The following is a 20,869-nucleotide window of genomic DNA, read 5'->3' on the forward strand; positions in this document are numbered from 1 at the left end:
TGGCCAACAAGGGGTTCTCCACCAAGTACCAAGTCATGTTTTGATACGGGGTCAAATACTTATTTCCCTCAATGAAATGCAAAATAATTTGAATCTTTTGTTTTGTAATTTTCTACATTTTCTTTTTGTATTCTCTCTCCCTGTTAAAATACACCTACCATTAAAATTATAGACCGTTCATGTCTTTGTCAATGGGTAAACTTTCAAAATCAGTGAGTGATAAAATAATTTCCTCCTCTGTATTTGACAGCCACACACAGCTGTCTTCACCTCCAAATGCACCGCCTAAGTGTGTGTAACATCCTCCATCTCTTAGCTGTATAGACACACACTTATAAATCTGCCCCCACACCATCAAAAGCTGCTTCACTCCACTCCAATCAGCCTTGTGTTGCCCACTTTACTATTCAGCCTGTACCACCTGCCATCCAGCTCAACACCCGCTTCTTAAGTCCTGACCAGACTCCATCCCCTTTACCCTCCTAGTCACTGCAAGGACTCTGTCTTTAACTTGATTATAACTGTAGCCTGTTAGCTGAGCATGAATGGACTAATTACAGCCTCCCATCCTCCACCCTCTCCTATACTCAGTAGGAGCTCTTCCTCCTCCTCCTGCTCCACTCCCACCCCCCTGGCCAACACTCTTGCCGTGCGATCCCTCTCTCAAGCCCCAGCAAACCTCAACTAACTTAGTTACGACGTGACCCTGTGAAGCCCCTCATAAATAGTCAGAATGCTGTGGCGGATTTTGTTAGCCAAGCTTGCATGTACAGTGCCATGGAAAAAGTGTTTTCTAAATAAATTATATATATTTGAAATGGTAAATGGAGTGCACTTATATAGCGCTTTATCTACACCATCACAGTGCCCAAAGCGCTTTAAAAAGCCTCACATTCACCCACTCACACACCAATGGGCGGCTGCTGCCACGCAAGGCGCTGCCAGGCCCACTGGGAGCAAATTAGGATTCAGTGTCTTGCCCAGGGACACTTCGACATGTGGACAGTCGTATCCGGGATTCGAACCACTGATCCTTCGGTCACTGGGCGACCCGCTCTACCTACTGATCCACAGCCGCCCCAGAAGAAGATAATTGATGAAAAATGTGTGATGAAAATGTGTAAAAACTGTGGGGATATAGCGTTAAGGTGTTTTTCACAATTTCAGTTTTCCAGATTTTTGGGGGCATGGCTAAAATGGAGCCCAGTGACTCACTTGGGTGTCCGGCATGAGTCCCCCCCACACTATATAAAAATTTGAAAACCTTTGTTGCTTCAGTGGTTAACCGGTGTAAACACCGAGCGACACGTCTGACAGTGACTGAAGTGGACAATCACAAAAAAAAAAAGTCAGAAACTCTACGCCAAACATGACATGATGAAGCACCACATACAGTATCTATGGGTTTTGAGGCTCCACATACAACAACACACAAATATATATTTTATTGAACCACAAAATCATGGTGTGATCGTCATGGAAAAAGCAGGTGGCAACAAAGAGAAGAAATGGAAATAGAAAAGAGAGAAGAGCGTGTGGATATTTTCAGACGCTGCTGGCAGTGATCATCGCCCCATTCGCGGACTGCACAGGTGCATTTCAGCGACAGAGAGTACGTGCTTTGGTTTTGGCACTTTTTCACTGTGGTGTATAAATGCAGACAAATGCCTAAACTGCATGCCAGTTAAACGACCCAACATGGCAAAACTTTCGACTGAGAGCCATGATGCATACAGGCAACTGTAGGCATGTATTTCACTAAAACAAATAGAGTATCACCTGACCCCGACATACTTGTTAATGGAGAAAAAAATGCAAATTCTCAGTCAATACAAATATCTTGGGTTAATAATAGATTAACAGCTTTCCTTTAAAGCCCATATTGACAAATTGTGTAAAAACATCAAATTAAACCTCGCAAATTTTCGTGCAATTCGAAATGAAATGTCAACTGAAGCCGCAAAAATGTACTTGCATTCAATGATTCTTAGTCACTTTAACTATTGCATAACCAGTTGGTCCCAGGCTGGTCAGAATGCAAAAAAAACATTGGAAGTTTTGTACAAACAAGTAATTAAAGTGATGGATAAAAAAAACAAGGCACTATCATCACTGTGCAATTTAAAAAAAAAAAAAAAAAAAAAAGTCTTTTAAACTGGGACAGTCTTCACATATTTGCAGATTTAAATTTGATTTATAAAGTATTGCATGATTAGTTCATAAGCCAAAGAAACAGCTCTGAGTGTGTCACTCGAGGCTCTGTCAGAGGTGACCGTCTCATTCCTCTGCGCAGGAGCACGTTCAGTAAGTCAGCCTGGTCAGTGAGGAGCGCTGGTGAGTGGAACTCAGTACCTGAGGAGGTTAAACTTCTTACAACATACAAGGCCTTCACAAAAAAACTGAAAATGTGGCTAGTTAACACCTATACCTGCCAACACTAAAAGACAAGTATGTTATGTTGTCTTTTTGTTATGATCAAAAAAATTATGGTTTTATTCTCTCTTAATAGTATAGTTTGATTATGTATCCTGTATTATATTGTCTTGTAGATGTATTTTACTGCTTTTTTACATCATGGCCAGGGGACTACAGATGAAAACTAGCCTTCTGGCTAATTCTGGCTTTTTTTAACCATGTGTACTTCATGTGTTTTACGAAATTGCATTGTCCCCTTTCAAATAAACGGATTCATTAATAATTAATTAATTAGCTGCCACAACAAACTAACACACACTTCTGGTTGAGATTTTACTTTGATTGGAGGAATGCAAATAACCAATCACCATTACTTTCATTACTAATGATATGTGTTGACTACCTTAACACATATCAGTCAGTCAGCGATGCTCCAACTGACTGACAACAACTGTGTATTATTGGTGATTCTATCTGATTGATGCCACAGATCAAAACTACATGACATGAAACTATGAATTATGTTGATTTCCTTGTGAATTAGCAATGCATTGCTTTATGCAAACAGTTTTGGTGCCTTACCACCTATTGTTACAAACTGTGATGAAAATAAACAAGCCACTTGAAGCTTGCAGACAACTTCATCGCATTTCATACAGTGCGTATCAAATTTATTAGACCCTCACCCAAGTTAAGATTTATGCCAAAGCTGCCCTAAATTAACTTTTGATAATTATGTTCTTGTTATGGTTAATATTACCAGTAACCAAAATGATGTTTTAAATGCTAAAATATATATACTGTATAAAGGGCTTTAACTTGAGGTGCTTCGTTTTTTTTGTCGTTATTTTTATTTCATTTTTTTCATTCATAGGACAATTCAAGCTCGTTTTGAGGACTGTTTCTCACGTGGGACAAAGTTGACTCGCTAGTGACCCTTGGAAAGTAAAGAACAAAACAAAACCCAGTTTAACTCAAATTTGGTCGAAATATTTATCAAGAAAGAATAAACGATAAGGTCTCGATAGCCCATGCCTGGAAACGCACAGTAAATTGGAGATTTTGATTTGCAGGGGGTATTTCAGGGCCATTTTGCCAATTTCCCAGGTATCTTAAATGATGATCTAAAAAAACATGCAATTCATAATGCAGCTTTACAAGGTAAGAAAAGAAAGCCATTTTGTTTTTATAACAGTTTCATCCTGTAGAGAGTCACGTCAATTTCCTCAATTAGTCACACTGCCATCTAATGGTGCTCTAAAAATGACAAGTGTCATACATTAAACTGACAGGCTGAACTGAATTCTGACAGTCTATGTAATGCAAATGGATGACCTAAACCAAGCATTTCAGTTTAATCAACGAATGCGGGCGGAGCACGGTAGCGAATATAGGACTTCACCATAGAGCATCAAATTGTTGTGACCCAATTCCAGAAGTTCAGGTGTTCTCCAAAATATGATTCAGTGGTTCCCCCTACTTGACAGAAATGTATAAATGTCATATCTACTGTACATTGCAATTTCCTTCAAAACCTGTAGATTTTCAAGCAGTTCTCTGTCCGCTGAAAGGCCTGACCATCATGGACGCCATGGGAGTGCTATGGCCCATTCATCAGTGCTCAGTATTAATGTTTGTTACCAATGAACTTCATATTTACTGTTGTGCCCCCTCCCCCCAAAATAAATGATAGGCACAATACTTCAGGACCCTTAAAAAAAAAATCAATGCATTAATTTACAATAAAAGTAACCAATAAATATTGTGCAGGCAGAGAGCTGTGTGACTAAATATGTCACATTTTTCATCCAACTCATTTATTGACCAAGCATGTAAACTCAGCTTTCCTGGAAAATCAGGTTCCTACTAATTCATTTATTGGCACTCTTACCTCCATCTGATTGTCCAAAATAATCTGGTTATGGTGTGCATGTAATTGCGCTGAGTGGTGGCAGAAGGAACAAGGAGTAATTCTCTAATCAGTTAGGTGTCAATTTGTGTGTGCGTGTGCGTGTGTGTGTGTGTGTGTGTGTGTGTGGCTGAGCTTGTTTGTTTGAACAGGATGATTGGACTTCACGCTGGCCTAGTGGGATGATTAGACCTGATTGATCCGCTGCTACATGGACACACACACATACATACACCACATACACTCACACACACACACACATACTTTCTAGGAAGAGCCCTTAGCGCATCATCCCATGAGCAGCCTGAACCGAGTCGCTACTGCCCAAGAAACAGACCACTGGGCAACACACACAAACATACTCAGTTATTACACAGTACAGGTGTATGCTTGCAAGACAAAGTTGCCATTAGTACCTGTCACGTAACGCTCATATGATATCCTTGTTGTTGCTGCTGCCCCTGCAGTGAACCGGTACTGTACTGCTACTGAACTTATTCAGAGCTGACAACAAGTGGAAATCCTTGCAGTATACCTCCCAGAGCTGTAAAGGCATCCTAGTTAGCAGATGGAGAGTTCTAAGGAGATAAGTTCGTGAGGCCCCTTTGGGTCTCTCCAACAATTCACTGGAAAGAGAGGCGGGGAACTATACTTTAACCAAGGCCTGTTTTGTGACCACTCAATCACAATCATAAATATCCTTAAGGTAATGTTGGTTTTGCCCTGAGAGATTTACAACTGTCACTCTCATCAATATACAGTAAGTGGCCCCTGGCACCACCACTTGACCCAAAGGTGACTTCAGCTCAGGGGTCAAAGCTAGTGGCCCTTATCCTCTTTCAAATATCTGAGGGGAGGGGGGGCATGGTACAAGAGACGGCAGCAGGATTCGGGTGAATGCACTGTACATAGAAGAGTCTGTCTCTCACTTTGGAAGGAGTCTCCAGAAGTCTCCAGTAATGCCGCAAAAAGTCTCTAGATTTGTTGCGCATCACTTTCTGGAAAAATTGTCATGGGAGGGGTCGGAAAAGTCATTTAATATATCGACAAAGAGTCACCACTTGCTATGTGGAATGCCCCAGTTACCCTTTGTAATTACTATTTTAGTAAATTAGTAAATTTCTAACATGGATTACATTTTAACACATTTCTATCACTGGCTGGATATTGTAGTAAAAGCCAGAAAAAATCATGGGCCCTAAGAAATCAAGTCCTTTAGGTCAGTGATGGTGAATCAGCAGCATTATAGTTAAAGATAGTTTTTGTTTCACCAGTCACTGTAGGGGAGACACAGACAGATGGCAGTTGAGACTGGCATCTGCAATCTGAGATGCGGGAAATAATTTATAGTAATTGATATAAATTGCTCGACAAGCCCGAACACAACACGGGATGAGTGATACACTATATGTGGAATCTGTTTGAAAGGATATTTTCTATCAGCTACACACACACACCAGCTCTTTCATTCTTACTTGTTTTTCTCCTTGACACTCTCTATTCTGCCTATGTTGCATCAGGACCCTGTCACTGCCCCCTAAAGAGAGATTGATTAAAGGATTTTTGCTCTTATTCCCTCCTTTTCTCAGTTTGTTCTCTCTTCCCTTCTCAGTCACAATCTTTCAATGCACTACTCCTACTTTCATTTGTTATACTCGCGCCTGTCTCTCTTTTTTTTTTCCTCTGTTGGCTTGAGTGCAACCACACACCCTGACAGAGGATTTTTTAATTTTTTTTTTTATCACAACAGCCCTCTTTTGGCTTGCTATTAAAAGCCCAAGGGAACACTAAGCTCCAAATTAGATTATTTTGAATTGTTTCACGACGGATTCAGACCTGCACGTGCCAGCTCTCCCTCACCCTGCCGCTTTGGGGAGAGGGAAGGATTGTCGCGCGCGTGTGCGTGCGTGTGTGTGTGTGCGTGCGTGCGTGTGTGTATAAATGAGTGAGTGAGTGAAGGTCTATTTATGTGGGCGGTGTGCAAGGTTTACAATTATTGTTGGGCGGGGCGAAGTAATTGCACACCTCATGTTATTGCCTCCATTTTTAACACAACCACCCGGTATAAGTTCGGATCTCGCCACCTAGGTTTTGACTGAGCAGTGCATTTGTTTTTAGCTCACCAAGGGACTGTTCTGAACCGTTAACCCTAATCTGGCTTGTTTTTCCATCACTGGGTGTGCAGGTGGGATGGCAATAGCTGTTGTTCGCTGTTTAAATAATGTGACATCAATACAGCATGACGCAGTGTAACACATTGAATTCTGTGGAAAAAGAAGGCTGTGGTGCAGTGGATTTAAGAGCCTTGTAATGTTTGTTTTTGGCATGTGCATGTTTAATAAAAGTAGTGTTGTTTGAGAAAATGATTTTTTTTTTATAAAACTAGGTTAGAAAACTAAACCTTTTTCTTTGTCGCAGACACGCCCCTTTTGGTGAGGAGCAGCAGCGACTCTGTATTGGCTCCTCCCATTGAGATGACCACTGCGTCAACACACGATGACCAAACCGGTGAAGCCTCCAAAATGGTGAGCATTACATCACTAAGCCATCAGAGTTTACTCCTTATAAATTTCAATGAATTAATTTGTTTCTAAAAATGAGATTAGAACTTATTCAGAACAAAATTAAAATGTCTTGGACAAATAACAGAATGTAAATAAATAACTTGAGGCATGAAGACCTCCCATTTTCTATTGTATTTGCTGTTTGAGGCATGCCGTTTTAGATGGCAAAGACGAAGAAGCATTCACCCAGGCCTAGCACCGTGCTTTGGGCTGCACTTTGAAATGAAGTGCATGCCATCTTTTCCAAAGAAGCTGCCATTTAACAGCACAGTGTTCAGTGTGTGTGTGCGTGCGTGCGTGCGTGTGTGCGTGTGTGTGTGTGAGAGAGAGAGTGAAAAAGGAACATGGAGACTCAGCATTATGGGAAATAAATGCGATGACAATTGGTACAACTGCGCCCGAGTGCACTGGATAATTTCCGATGATTTAAAGGGGACATTTGATGTGTAGTTTTCCATTCCCAGGTGTCTTAATACGTTTTCTGTGAATACCTCCCTCAAAATACCCAAAGGATCAAGAGTAAAAGCATTCAGTATTTTATAAACCATTTCCCTGGTCTAAGTTCAAGCAGCTCTTTTAAGATGGTGGTGCTGCAAAGTGAGCCAGTCCTGATCCCGTCCCACATACTGCTGGACCAATGAGTACCAATTTCATTAATGGGATGACTAAGGGCAGAGCTAAGGGTGGCTGTACTTTGATCCCAAATGTAAACAAGCAACTGTGAATGGCAAAGCACACGCCAGCCACTACAAGACAGCATGGATTCTATTTTCCTTCATGGAGCCAGCCCCCATACACAATTACTGTGTGGACTGTCTACAGTATGTGCAGCAAATACATTGATGTTTGGGCAGGCCCGCTCGAGCTCCAACTATTTGTATAGAAGTCAACATTTTTTTACATATGTCCCCTTTAAACTAACACAAGTGGTCGGTTTCAGTCGCGCTGCGTGTGCAGACTTGCAGTGAAAGAGCCCTTCTCATCTCTTGACGATATAGAGTTCTATGCATAATGGACTTCTGTAGTCATTACACTGTCCCACCTTCTTCACTGCATCAAGCAACCCCCCACCACCGACTTTGAGTCCACTTACACGAGGTACTGGATTGATAAAGCAAAATAAATAAATAAACCTTTATTCTTGCCACCTGTGCATCTTACACTCTTTATCAGGGTAGCTAATCTTCAAACGGAGCTAAACATGGTCTTGTCTTTTTGTTTCAAATGCGATGCCAGGTTGGAAGCTGGTGATGTGCGTATGTTCACTAGAGTACAGGAGCTGGTGAATCGAACCAACCCCCCCACCCAACCAAACATTGTCACCAGAAACTACCGTAAAGTTTGGACTATGAGCCACAACCTTTTTGCCTGTCTTTAATTCCTGCAGTTTAAACAACAATGCACATTTCTGTATGGATGTTCCTCGATTCCAGGAACTTTGTTTGTGTTGACTGTTCATTGATTTATTTATGTATTTATTATTATTATTATTATTTTAACTTATTCAATCAAATTCACACATGTTGAAGCATTTTGATCGGTATTCAGATCTGCTCTGCTCATGCCAAAAACATGACATAATTCCTACGATGCATCCTTGAAGGCGATCGACCTGACCAATGAAAATGGAAATCAAGCCACCGAATTTGAAGATTCTGTATTTTGTTTTGCGTCTTTTTTTGGTGGCACCAACAGTAGTTTTACTTCTGTGTTACTTGGTTTATTTGCTACAGTTGGCAGTTTTCTGGTTTGGTTGGAATGGTTAGTTCACCCAATAGTTAACACTCCAGATAAGAGTCGGTGCTTTTGCTTGAAGCTGTTTATTTGTCACCGTAAATGTTCCGTCAAAGTATCTTCAACACAGCATCAATACCATCATCATTCGTGTAACATAAGTCTGCTAGCGTAATGCTAACATACAATGGGGAACGCCATAGACGGGCAGGCAGTAAGACAAACAAATAGTGCATACAACAAGACTCACAGGCATATATTCTCGCTGCTCTGTGGAAACAATTAGAACTGCTAGAATTCATCTTGAGTTTAGTTTAACAATCCTAGCATCAGATTTCCAAATATTTGAGGTGTGGTGTTCCCGCAGCACAGAGGCAATCCTAGATATGTACACTGCTTCTGGTGTTAATGTTCCTGGTGATGTAAAAAAACAACAACACACAGTTATGAACTAGTTGTGCTCCCTCAGTGTGTGTACACTGCCATGTGAATGCTCATGCTTGGAGGTTCTGACTTTGTGTTGTCTTGGGGGAAACATGGCAGTGAGTTGATGTGATGGACGTGATGATTGGGGTCAACAATGGCTTTGCAGTATACATGTGCACAACAGCCCACTTTCACACCACACACACTTCCTCAGGTGCCTGACATGCACTGCATGACAACTGTACGCAAAAGACATCTCATTACTAGACAGACTCTGGTATGTTCACGTACTTTTAATACGATACGGCTCGCAATCAGGCAACAAAAACGTTATGTAGCCTATCAAGCTAGTGGTAGCACAAACGGTTCTACGTAAACATGCCGCCGTTCTGTCGAATCATGCTCTAAAGTTTCAGTGTGGGTGAAGTAATTTAATTAAAATAATTTAATTACAGTAAGTTAGCACCCATTATTTCTGTTATGTAATGTTGGTTTGACCTGACTGATTACAATACACGATCTGACTAGAGCAGTGATTTCCAACCTTTATGGAGCCAAGGAACATATTTTACAAGTGAAAAATCTCACGGCACACCAACAAACAAAAATGTCACAAATAGTGGATACATGAATTACTGTATTTACGTCCTGCCATCTAATAGAAGACCATTCATTTGTTCTGTCTGTCACTATGCCACACTGCCATAAATAGAGGAACAAAGATGCATTTTTTATTGTAAATAGAATTTTTTGAGCAATTAAGTACACAAGTATATACAGTAAATGAAGAGGTCATTTAAATAGACACATTCCTCCATAATGTGATCCGATCGGTGATTGGTTATCGTTTTTTTAAACTCGCTGATCGGTGATCGGCCCCAAAAATCCTGATCGTGTAAAGCCTACTCATTACTCATCCTGCTGACACAGCCATTCTTAGACCTTATTTTGTAAGTCTGCATGCTGCTGTGAACCACGCACACTGCAGGCAGGCAGCACTTCAAAATTGATTGCAATGTGCACCCCAATAACAGGGCCCAACAGCCTGTGCCAAACGAGCTGTCAGTACTGATTGGACAGATTATTTGAGTATTCATTCTGCTTGAAACCACAGTTGGAGCAAAGATATAACGTGCAATAACCTATGTTATCACATTACAACATACTACCATGTGTGACCGTGATTTTATATATTTCAAAGTAGGAATATTACGACTGAGTGAGGTTCAGAATTACTATGTTGATTTTATGTCCAAGCAGAGGTGCTCTTAATCAGAGGATAAGCTTCACACTGGCGACTGTGGCTTGATCCTTTCGTGTTAGTGTTTGTGCATGTTGTGTAGAATATGTAGTTTACGTCATATATGGACTATTCATTCAATTTCACATGTATCTCAGTTTGTAGAAATTAAGTATAAAGTACAAAAATGTGACCACTGGCAAGTGGTCACCTGCAGATTTCCAGAAGAATGTTTTGTTAGGTGCTTTACAGCAGCCCTTCTTCCATCACATCACGGAAGATGCTCAGCAACAATAGTGACTCCTCCTCATCTTCTTGTGACAACCCCCCCTCACCCTCTGCCCCCAGCCCTAATATACACGCTATTGTGAGATAATCTCACACTGCCCTCATAAGTAGGTCACTATTTGTGCAGGCGACACATGCATATATGTTCAGAAAAGCACTCTTTATTTTCTCAATTTTTTTGTTCCATTTACAGACTGGTAATATTTGTCGGGATAATAGTAATAGAGCTTTGATTTAATGTGACATAGTATCCTCTGGGGAGTTGGTTGTGTGTATTTTGTTTGGGACAGGCGGGGTAGGCAGGTTGGTGGTGGTGGTGGGAGATGCTGCGTTAGGGAACTGGTGGGCGGTGCTTTTTTTAGCCATTAGCGCGGGTGACACAATGAAAGTGACGAGGCAGAAGGACCTAATTGTCCCTCTCTTGTCTTAAACGATTTGGAGACAGTTTTCCAGAGTGTGTCTAAGGGTCTCGGAAAAGATTGACGGTGCACTTACCCTTTATTTATTTGTATGTCTCACTCCTCATCCATCCGCTCAAAGCTTGTTGATTTTACAGACTCAAGAGCTAGATCCTTGCCTGACATGGGGCTCTGATGCAGTGTGGGGGTGGGACCACTAGAAAGACGTAAACAAAAAGGTAGCGAGGGAAAGAAAGCGGTGTTCGGCGGGGCTCAGCGTCCGGCGATCCACAATTTTTTGAAGGTGATTGTTGATTACATTGCTGCTTTACTGCACTAATTGAGAGCAGTTCGCTTTGTATCTACTGCTTCCTATGAGAAGTTGGTGTTAATCTCATTTAGAACTCTTTGTATGGTTCTTTGTTTTATTTGGCAACATTGAAGAAATTTGTACATTTGTCATTACAGGAAATCAACCATGTGCTGAAGGGAGGTCCAAAAAATCTCAACAAGATGAGCCAGATTACATTCAGGTAGGAGTGTGTACAGACCATGTGGGTTTATATGATTCCCCTTCCTCGGTTTAGTCATATAATGTTTTGCTTTGTTAGTTTCTCTTACAGTAGCAATATGACAAGATTTTCCAAAAATGACAGCCAGTCAAAATGCTAAGTCAGTTTGGAATGGCCACTTCAACCTGAGTACAATGCGCCAAGAATTTTGTAAATCAGATGATTGGTTCTGGAGAAATGTAGTTTTTTATGTGGCGAAAATAATTAGCTTTTTGGGGAATGTTTTTATGTGATATCACCAATAGAAAATCTGGTCAAAAAACACCTTCAAATTTGAGTAAAGCTACTTCATTAATTATCAACATATCTTCCCGACCCTTTCATTTCGTCTGGTACTCGGGGGACCCCTTCTCCAATTGGCTAAGTTTCAGTTGAAAATATCCACCAATAAGCACGTACTGGTCGAAATCCCAGGGGTTTTGCTAAATTGTGTCAAAATTACCGTGATGTTTCAAACGGTGTCACTTGCCCTAAAAACTCGACTTATATAGCACAAATGGAACATTCTTCAGGAGAAGAGCAGTGTGGGCAGTAGAATAGTAATCAGCAAATTTTTTCCATGTATTTATTGGATTTTAGAGGCATTTGAAGTGATCATTCCATGTTTATTTTCAAGAAAATTCCACAAAGATGGCAGCCGCTTGTCACGCTGGTGCTTACAGTTAGTGTCCTGTCTTTACTTGTTTTTCAATCTGTCTCTCCCCTATCAAACCTTGTTCTGTCCGACTTCAATTTTCAATGAATATCCATCACAATACAAATAACCACAGAGGCAGTTTATAAAAGTTGCCTGTTGCACAGAAAAACTGCTCCGGCTTAAAAAGGTATACAGATCCTCCATTCTGCATGACCAATCAGCTGAGCAAGACATGTTAAAAACATAACACAAGAATTAGATCCACATATCAAAAACAGCTTAAGGCTGCATGACTGGATGTTTTTTTTTTTTTTCTTAACTGACCTTGCTGACCTTCACCAATTATTTTGATGCTCATATATATTATCCCATGGCATGATGGGAGGTTATCTATATCTGTCACGTAATAACCAAGTCAATAATTTCCTGCCACCGTCACAGTCCTACAGGATCTCTGTGAGAAGTCAGGATTATTGAACAGGACATACTGTATCTCACTGGTGGTCTGGATGCAACTTGGCTCTGGGGGGATTTTACCATTTTACAGTACGGTGATATCTTGACAGCACCGTGACACAGTGAAGGCCCAGCTTGCACAGATAGTTTGCCATGGTAACAGATGGATGGTGGTGAAAGAAGATGCCTTTCAGCTAGATTTGCCTGCAAGTTCGTTAGGGACTCTGTCACCGTTGATGTAGGCGAAGTCAACCAAGAGGGGGAGCTCCATCTGTCTCACTCCTTGTTGCTCTTTTCATTCATCCCGCCATGCACCCCCAACCCCTTCCCGAGTGGATGACTGTGTTTGTTTGTGTCAGTGGGAAGCTGAAATGGGTGCACTATTCTGCATATTAGCAGGTTACACTAACAAGCTGTGGCTTTGTTTGATGAGCTTGTTTACCATTTTATAAAACATATGAATTTAAAGAACTGAAGTGTGTGTGTGCAAGCTTGCGGATACCTTTGCTACTGGTGACTATGCATCATTCATAACCAAGTGTACAGTATGTGTTTATCACGGCTATGTATATGTCTTGGGTATGCTGGGGAGTGCTGCGCATACTCTTGCCTCACTAGACTGTGGCGAGATTGGTGGAGCATTTTAAGTGTCGTACCAATCAGGCAGGTTCTTGGGTGTTGACAAGCTGATCGATGCCTCCTCCAGGTGTCCAACTGTGATGAAGTGGTCCACACAGCCTAATGTGCATAAATAATAGATGATTTTGAGTGCAAGGGAGGGAAGCTGGGAGCACTATTTATTGAGATGTTACTGCTCTCCAATTGTGTGTGTCTGTTAGTTTGGTGTATGCCAAATGATTCGCTTCTAATGTTTTTAAGGATGCAGTGGATTTACCATTAGACTGTAAATTGTGTGTTTGCTGTACAGTATATGTGACCCTGGTGGGGTTAACTGAACAGTTATCGGTGATGATGACAGTGTATGTGTGACTGTTAAAGCTAGTCTTACAGGCTTGTGTGCCAACCCCCCCACACACAGAGGGGGGGTTAAAGTTAAACGAACACTTACCGAATATCTTATAATAAATTAAAATTTTTGAATAAAAAAATACAATTGCTTCAATAAATACATAAATAAATGAAATTAATAAGATAATCAATTACAGGGCTCCAACCCAAGTTTTCCATTTGTAGCACTGGACCATGCATGATGTGTGTAGTCTTCCGTAACTGGCCTACTGTAGCCTTGTATATAATAAAGATTCACAGTGACTAAGGTTGTATCTGTGAAATATTTTACTGTGAAAATGAAGTTTGTCTGCAACAAGTAGTAGCTGACTAAACAGGTAATTACTTTCATATAATTTTAAAAGACATAAGGGAAACATGCGGCGTAATCCTAAAAACGAAAGGTCCTAACGACCGTACGTAAGCTTCTTCCAACATGGAGTGGCGTTTGCAAGCAAAAATACACACAAATAATAAAAAAAAAAATTATATGCCGGCGTCACTGATGTGGAGAAGGATCAATACTGTCTCAAATGTTGCTACTGATATTTTCAGTATCATATCAGAAAGGAAATCGGTGGTATGAATCATTAGCAGACACAGAAGGAGCACATCGGGGCACAAATTCGCACAGCAAAAGCCCAAATCAATTTGTGGCGGCCAAAAGTTAACTGTGGCGGCTCGCCACAATTAAATGTGTATGTGGGAAACCATGGTGTTTGCTATTTATATGTAAATGTCATTGTGCGGTATTTAAGTGTGCTTTTTATTAGCAGCACCCTCACAAGAACTGTGAACTTGCTGGGGGACCGTGGGCCACTAGGTATCCAAGTCAGTCCCTATTGCTCTTCTCTCAGTGGACGGTGAGGACACACACACACACACACACACACACGCATATGCATACACACACACACACACACATTGAGAGGATCAAGTACTAGCATGACGTGTTTACCCCCCATGAGTTGACATTTTCTTCTTTGTGTGTGCGTGTTACACAGGATGTTGGGCCTCCACATTAAAAACATTGAGGACAACAGTCGCACCAAGAGAGAGAATATATTTGAAGAGGACGAGTGTATCGTCCAAATTAACGGGATACAGCTCCAGGATAAGACCTTTGCAGAGTGAGTATATTGGGGTGGGAACAAGGTGTCTGTAAAATGTAGAAACTCATAAAAGCGCTGATACATCAATAACAAAAAATTGTGTCCAATAAAATCTGGACTATAAACCATCTTTTTTTCCCAGTTTTAATCCCTGTGCTTTAAAAAATACATTCTCATCTATTCTCCCTTTAACTCACCCAAACTGTTTATACTTCGAAAAATTTTGTTCAATAAGGTCCATGTTGATGTTACTGTTTGCAGGAAATCCGCACACATTGAAGCAATCAAATTAGGATTCAGAGCTCCGCAGCACACGTGTTTTATAAATGAGAGGCAAAATGTTCTAGCTTCAAGCTGTTTTCGTTACAAATGTTCGTTCAAAGTAATGGTGTGCTTTATTATCACAGCATCGCTGTCATCATTAGCCTAATATAAGGGCTAGCTTAATGCTAACATACGATAGGAAATGCCATTGACTGGCAAATGGAAATCAACAACAGAATCATCTTTATTTGCCAAGTATGTCAAAACACAGAAGGAATTTGTCTCCGGTAGTACGACAACAGACAGTCAATTGACAGTGAATACTTCTGAGACATAAAATCACAAAAAACACAGTCACTTAGCAATAAGAGGTTACCAGTAATGTGATATTGCCGATAATTTTTTTTTGTTTTTTTGTGACAATTATTCAAATGATGCCGAGTCCTGTAGCAATTTAGAGCAGTTTGAAATGACTAATAGAACAATAATCTGGTGCAGTGACCATTGTCCAGATGGGATGGAGACTTCAAGAAATTATGCAGTTTAAAGTAGTGCGATAATCTCGAACAATGTCAATTGTGCAAATGGTGCAGATACTTCTCAAGCACATGGGTGGCCAGTATTGGTCAACAACAGATATGCAAGTAGTGCAGAGTGGTGAGACTACTACAGTGAGTGCACTAATAATGTATAATTGGCCTGACAGAGATGTGACTACAAACTGAAGACAAAATTGGCAGCATGTTACAATGGAATTGTAAGTTAACTGTTTAAGAAGTTAATAGCAAGAGGGAAGAAACATTTGGAATGTCTGCTAGTTCTAGTTTGTATTGTTCAAGAGTCCCTACCTGAGGGAAGAAGCTGGAAGAGGTGGTGACCAGGATGTGGAGGGTCCAAGAGGATTTTGCATGCTCTCTTCTTAGTTCTGGCAGCGTGCAAGTCCTCAAGGTTACTAACATACAAGAGACCATCAAACAACCGGCAGCTATTCAGTACCCGCAGAAAGCCCACGTAGGCACTGGGCGAACATGCAAACTCCACATAGACGAGGCTGGATTTGAACCGTGGGCCTCAGAACTTTGAGGCAGATGTGCTAACCACCGTGATGCCCTAAAATAAATCCATCCATCCATCCATCCATTTTCTGAGCCGCTTCTCCTCACTTGGGTCGCGGGCGTGCTGGAGCCTATCCCAGCTGTCATCGGGCAGGAGGCGGGGTACACCCTGAACTGGTTGCCAGCCAATCGCAGGGCACATAGAAACAAACAACCATTCGCACTCACAGTCATGCCTACGGGCAATTTAGTGTCTCCAATTAATGCATGTTTTTGGGATGTGGGAGGAAACCGAAGTGCCCGGAGCAAACCCACGCAGGCACGGGGAGAACATGCAAACTCCACACAGGCGGGGACGGGGATTGAACCCCGCACCTCAGAACTGTGAGGCTGATGCTCTAACCAGTCGGCCACCGTGCCGCCTAAAATAAATCCAATAAAAGTAATTTAATCAGAATACTGTACTTATGACTATGGTCTATCAATAGAAAAGTGGGCAAACCAGCCGTTCTGGATCAGCGGAGGGGAAAGTAGCACCTAAAATGGCAAGTTGTGGAGATAAAAAAAGAAAAGTGTGGAGATATTTGTGGGCATGACGAAAGAGTCAGCGTCAGAAGATGCTAGGTGCATTATAGGTCTGCCGTATCGGATCACTTTGCATTACGATCACAGCGATAAAAAAGTCACTGACAAAAGTGCGTTCCACCATTCGTAAGTACAGTACAAATTGTGAGTAGCTACGTGTAATTATAATTTTCATACTACTGAACGTGGCGGCACGGTGGACGACTGGTTAGCACATCTGCATCACAGTTCAGAGGACCCGGGTTCAAATCCGGCCTCGCCTGTGTGGAATTTGCATGTTTTCCCCGTTCCTGCGTGGATTTTCTCCAGATACTCCGGTTTCCTCTCACGTCCCAAAAACATGCATGGTAGGTTAATTGAGGACTCTAAATTGTCCGTAGGTATGAATGTAAGTCCGAATGGTTGTTTGTTTATACGTGCCTTGTGATTGGCTGGCGACCAGTTCAGGGTGTACCCCGCCTCTCACCCAAAGATAGCTGCGATAGGCTCCAGCACACCCGTGACCCGTGATAAGCGGTACGGAAAATTAATGGATGAACCGCGCTGTGATAAAGCTGTTTCCACTGCATGTTTTTTAAAATTGAGATCACACCATGTGAAACAACCTTTAATCTAATGACAATTGTCAATTGAATAAGATTGTTTAATTCTGAACACAGCCGCATCCCTAGTTATGATAGCCTGTGCATGCGTAAGCAACCACATTATCTCTGTTGTTCAATATAACCTCTCTCGAAAAGATTTCCATTTTTTTTTCAAATGAATTGTACAGGTTATGTGGCAAAGGTGAAAATATTATGATTGAAAAAATATTTTATTATAAGCGGTACGGAAAATGGATGGATGGATGGAACACTCCAATATATGTTGCGACCAGAGCAAGATTGCATGACTTGACTTGCTTAAACCAAGTAACGACTGACTTGACTTGCTTAAAATTTAGTGGCGACTTGACTTCATTTTTTCCCATTGACTTGGGACTTGCTTGAGACTTTAAGATTATGACTTAATAATCTTTTTTGTGATTTGCACATACAGTAGAGTGTATGTGACTTACTCCCATCTCTGCTGAAAACATATGTATAGTATATTACATTTTTAAACAATTGTTTTTTTATTTTATTTTTTTGTACTGCGGTTATAGTCACATTCACGTGGCACTGTTTCAAATGAGTTTTACATTCAGCCAAAAGCATATTGCTCGCTATACATCCACGAGCCAGAGGTTGAGCTGCCCTGTATTTGTTTACGGAGTAAATTAGTGGCTAGAGGGCGAGACAGTTACGTTTCTTTCCCCATACCTAATGGGGTAATGTACTGTAATGAACTGTGTGGGAACGCAGTCCACCTCTCTCTGTTCAGTACCAAAAAATCAGAGCACAAATATATGTACCGCCATAACCTCAGTTATAACATTTCAGATGCATGCCTATAGTGTTTTGTTGTTTTTGTGTAGTTCGACCTAGGATGCGCGTTAAATATCTCACTGTATACGACAGAGTTCCATTCTAACCGCGGCGACGTAACCTGAATTTCACTAACACATAGTAGTAATCATAATTACAGTAAAGATTTGTATGAAAAACACTTCGAGGACATAAATTCCAAAGAATCAAATAAAAAAACTACGTTTTCTTGTGCCGCGTGACAATTGGTATGCCGCAGCACAAACTAGATCATTGCAAGTTGTTCAGCACTGTCGTAAACCGAGGACTCTCTGTAAATATTTACAAGCTCACCGCGAATGAATCAAAATGGGGCCGTTGAGAGGCACTGGTCAAGAGCAATTCTAATCAATGGGCTTGACTTGGACATTAGCCATGACAGTCAACATAATTTTCAAGTCATCAACTGTTACAGTATAATTAGAATGTTTTTGAACAAACCTCCCAATTATAATAATAATATATCTAATAATTTTTTTCTGTGAAAAAAACAAATAAATTAAAATGCACAGGTCCAAAATTATTGTGCGCAACAGAGTTTAAAAGATATTTTATAGTTTGTAAAGACCTGAAAAGTCATTTGTTGAATTTACTGCATAAGGAGGTCATATTTACTGAAATTAAAAGCTATTTCAATCAAAACATCTTAACAGGGCATGTTACATTTTAATACAGAACACTTTTTTTGATACCAACTTCACACTTCATGTATCCATTGAACTTGAGTTTCTACTTGAAATCCTTTGCAGCAAAAAAAAAGAAAACTTGATTTAATGGGAAAATGGAATTGGCCATTGGAAAACAACTCTAGGATTAAGTCTCAAGGATTTAATTAAGAACTGAAACCAGAAAAGCCCATCAACCATTGCTGTAGCATGATACTTTACCTGTCACTCAGTTTGCCAGACAAAAAAAATTCTCATTTTCCGTCTGCTCTATCTCGTATATAGTGTGCATCTTTGTTTTTGTCTCCAACACACACACACACACACACACACTTAGAATCCTCTGCCTCTCTTGCCTTCTCTCTTTTTAGTACACCTCATTTAAGAATGCACAAGCCTCCTTTACCCTCCATGTCTTTTTCATTCTTATTGTCTGCTAAAATTGCTTTTGCTACTTTGCAATGTTGTAGTATTTTCACCAACATTCATTGGCTCTCCAGTTATAGAGGTTATCTTATCCACAAATTGATGTCTCCTTCCAGTTTTTAAAATTTCAAATTGCTCAACGCCATTTGTTCTCTTCTTGTAGTTCACAGGAAGTGTTCCGCGAGGCCCTTTCCTCCCCTTCTATGCACCTGGAAGTTGTCCCTGTTGCCGACAAACCACGCTACGAGAAGGGCCTGATCGGTCAACTGTTCAGTGGAGATGGCAAAGACTTTAAAGCAAAGAGTCCAATGGTGACCCGTCCCAAAATTGATCTCCGACCTGTGCCCAAACAAGATTCCAAACCCAATGAAGTCTTGAGGCGTCAAGATACAGGAGCCAAGACCCCAGAGCCGCCTCTGTTGAACCCAGAGGCAACCCCTGTGAACCCACTGTCAGCAGATTCTCAGTATGGGAACTCCCAGTCGGAAAGGATCTCTCCCACACCTCCAGTACGGACAACTAGCTTTTCCCCCTCGAGGAGCCGCAGACAGAGCCATCTGGAGAATAAGAACTCTGGAGTGCCTGGCCCAGCCAACCTTACAAACAAGAAAGGTGGAAAGAGGATCAAAATCGACCTGAAGAAAGGTGCATTCTGTACATTATTCTACTCTTGTTTTGCTGTTAGACTTGAACCCAGTGATAAGCAAAGTATTGTCCGCGGCCCACACACAACCCGCTCTGTTCTTTAATCCGGCCCACCGAACATGTACTTTTTATCAACAGTCCTGCAATATTTTTTAATTCCATTAAACAATATATATACCACTTGTGTGTGTATATGTATATACAGTGGGTACGGAAAGTTTTCAGACCCCCTTAAATTTTTCACTCGTAGTTATATTGCAGCCATTTGTTAAAATCATGTTATTTTTTTCCTCATTAATGTACACACAGCACCCCATATTGACAAAAAAAAACCTAATTGTTGAATTTTTTTGCTGATTTATTAAAAAAGAAAAACTGAAATATCACACAGCCATAAGTATTCAGATCCTTTGCTGTGACACTCATATATTTAACTCTGGTGCTGTCCATTTCGTTTGATCATCCTTAAAATGGTTCTACACCTTCATTGGAGTCCAGCTGTGTTTGATTTACTTATTGGACTTGATTAGGAAAGCCACACACCTGTCTATATAAGACCTTACAGCTCACAGTGCATGTCAGAGCAAATGAGAATCATGAGGTCAAAGGAACTGCCTGAAGAGCTCAGAGACAGAATTGTGGCAAGGCACAGATCTGGCCATGGTTACAAAAAAAATTCTGCTGCACTTAAGGTTCCTAAGAGCACAGTTTTTAATCTGCAAAAATGTCAACAATTCCGTTTCTTTTTCTCTCAATATGGGGTGGTGTGTGTACATTGTGGAAAAAAATGAACTTAAATGATTTTAGCAAATGGCTGCAATATAAAAAGAGTGAAACATTTAAGTGGGTCTGAATACTTTCCGTACCCACTGTGTGTATCTATGTATATATGTATGTATGTATGTATATATATATATATATATATATGTATATATATGTATATATATATATGTATGTATGTATATGTATGTATGTATATATATGTATGTTTGTATGTATGTATATATATGTATGTATATATATAT

General features: G+C 40.7%; 1 protein-coding gene across 8 annotated transcripts in view; it reads left to right on the top strand.

Annotated features, from left to right (window-relative positions):
- The window catches only part of pard3ba (par-3 family cell polarity regulator beta a), a 218,780-nt gene that overhangs the window by 61,012 nt on the left and 136,899 nt on the right, over positions 1-20,869 (top strand). For 6 of the 8 annotated variants that reach the window (XR_009791988.1, XM_061798810.1, XM_061798809.1 and 3 more), the window contains 5 exons: positions 6,743-6,849; positions 11,443-11,507; positions 14,421-14,510; positions 14,652-14,777; positions 19,363-19,844. Coding sequence is in view for 7 of the 8 variants with exons in the window: in XM_061798810.1 (XP_061654794.1) it covers positions 6,743-6,849; positions 11,443-11,507; positions 14,421-14,510; positions 14,652-14,777; positions 19,363-19,844 (870 nt within the window). In the remaining variant the exon portion in view is untranslated. The remainder of the gene's footprint in view (positions 1-6,742; positions 6,850-11,442; positions 11,508-14,420; positions 14,511-14,651; positions 14,778-19,362; positions 19,845-20,869) is intronic. The other 2 variants (XM_061798805.1, XM_061798807.1) reach the window with 1 other exon arrangement.

Source organism: Phyllopteryx taeniolatus, chromosome 1 (assembly GCF_024500385.1).
Source record: "Phyllopteryx taeniolatus isolate TA_2022b chromosome 1, UOR_Ptae_1.2, whole genome shotgun sequence".
In the NCBI taxonomy this organism is placed as follows: domain Eukaryota; kingdom Metazoa; phylum Chordata; class Actinopteri; order Syngnathiformes; family Syngnathidae; genus Phyllopteryx; species Phyllopteryx taeniolatus.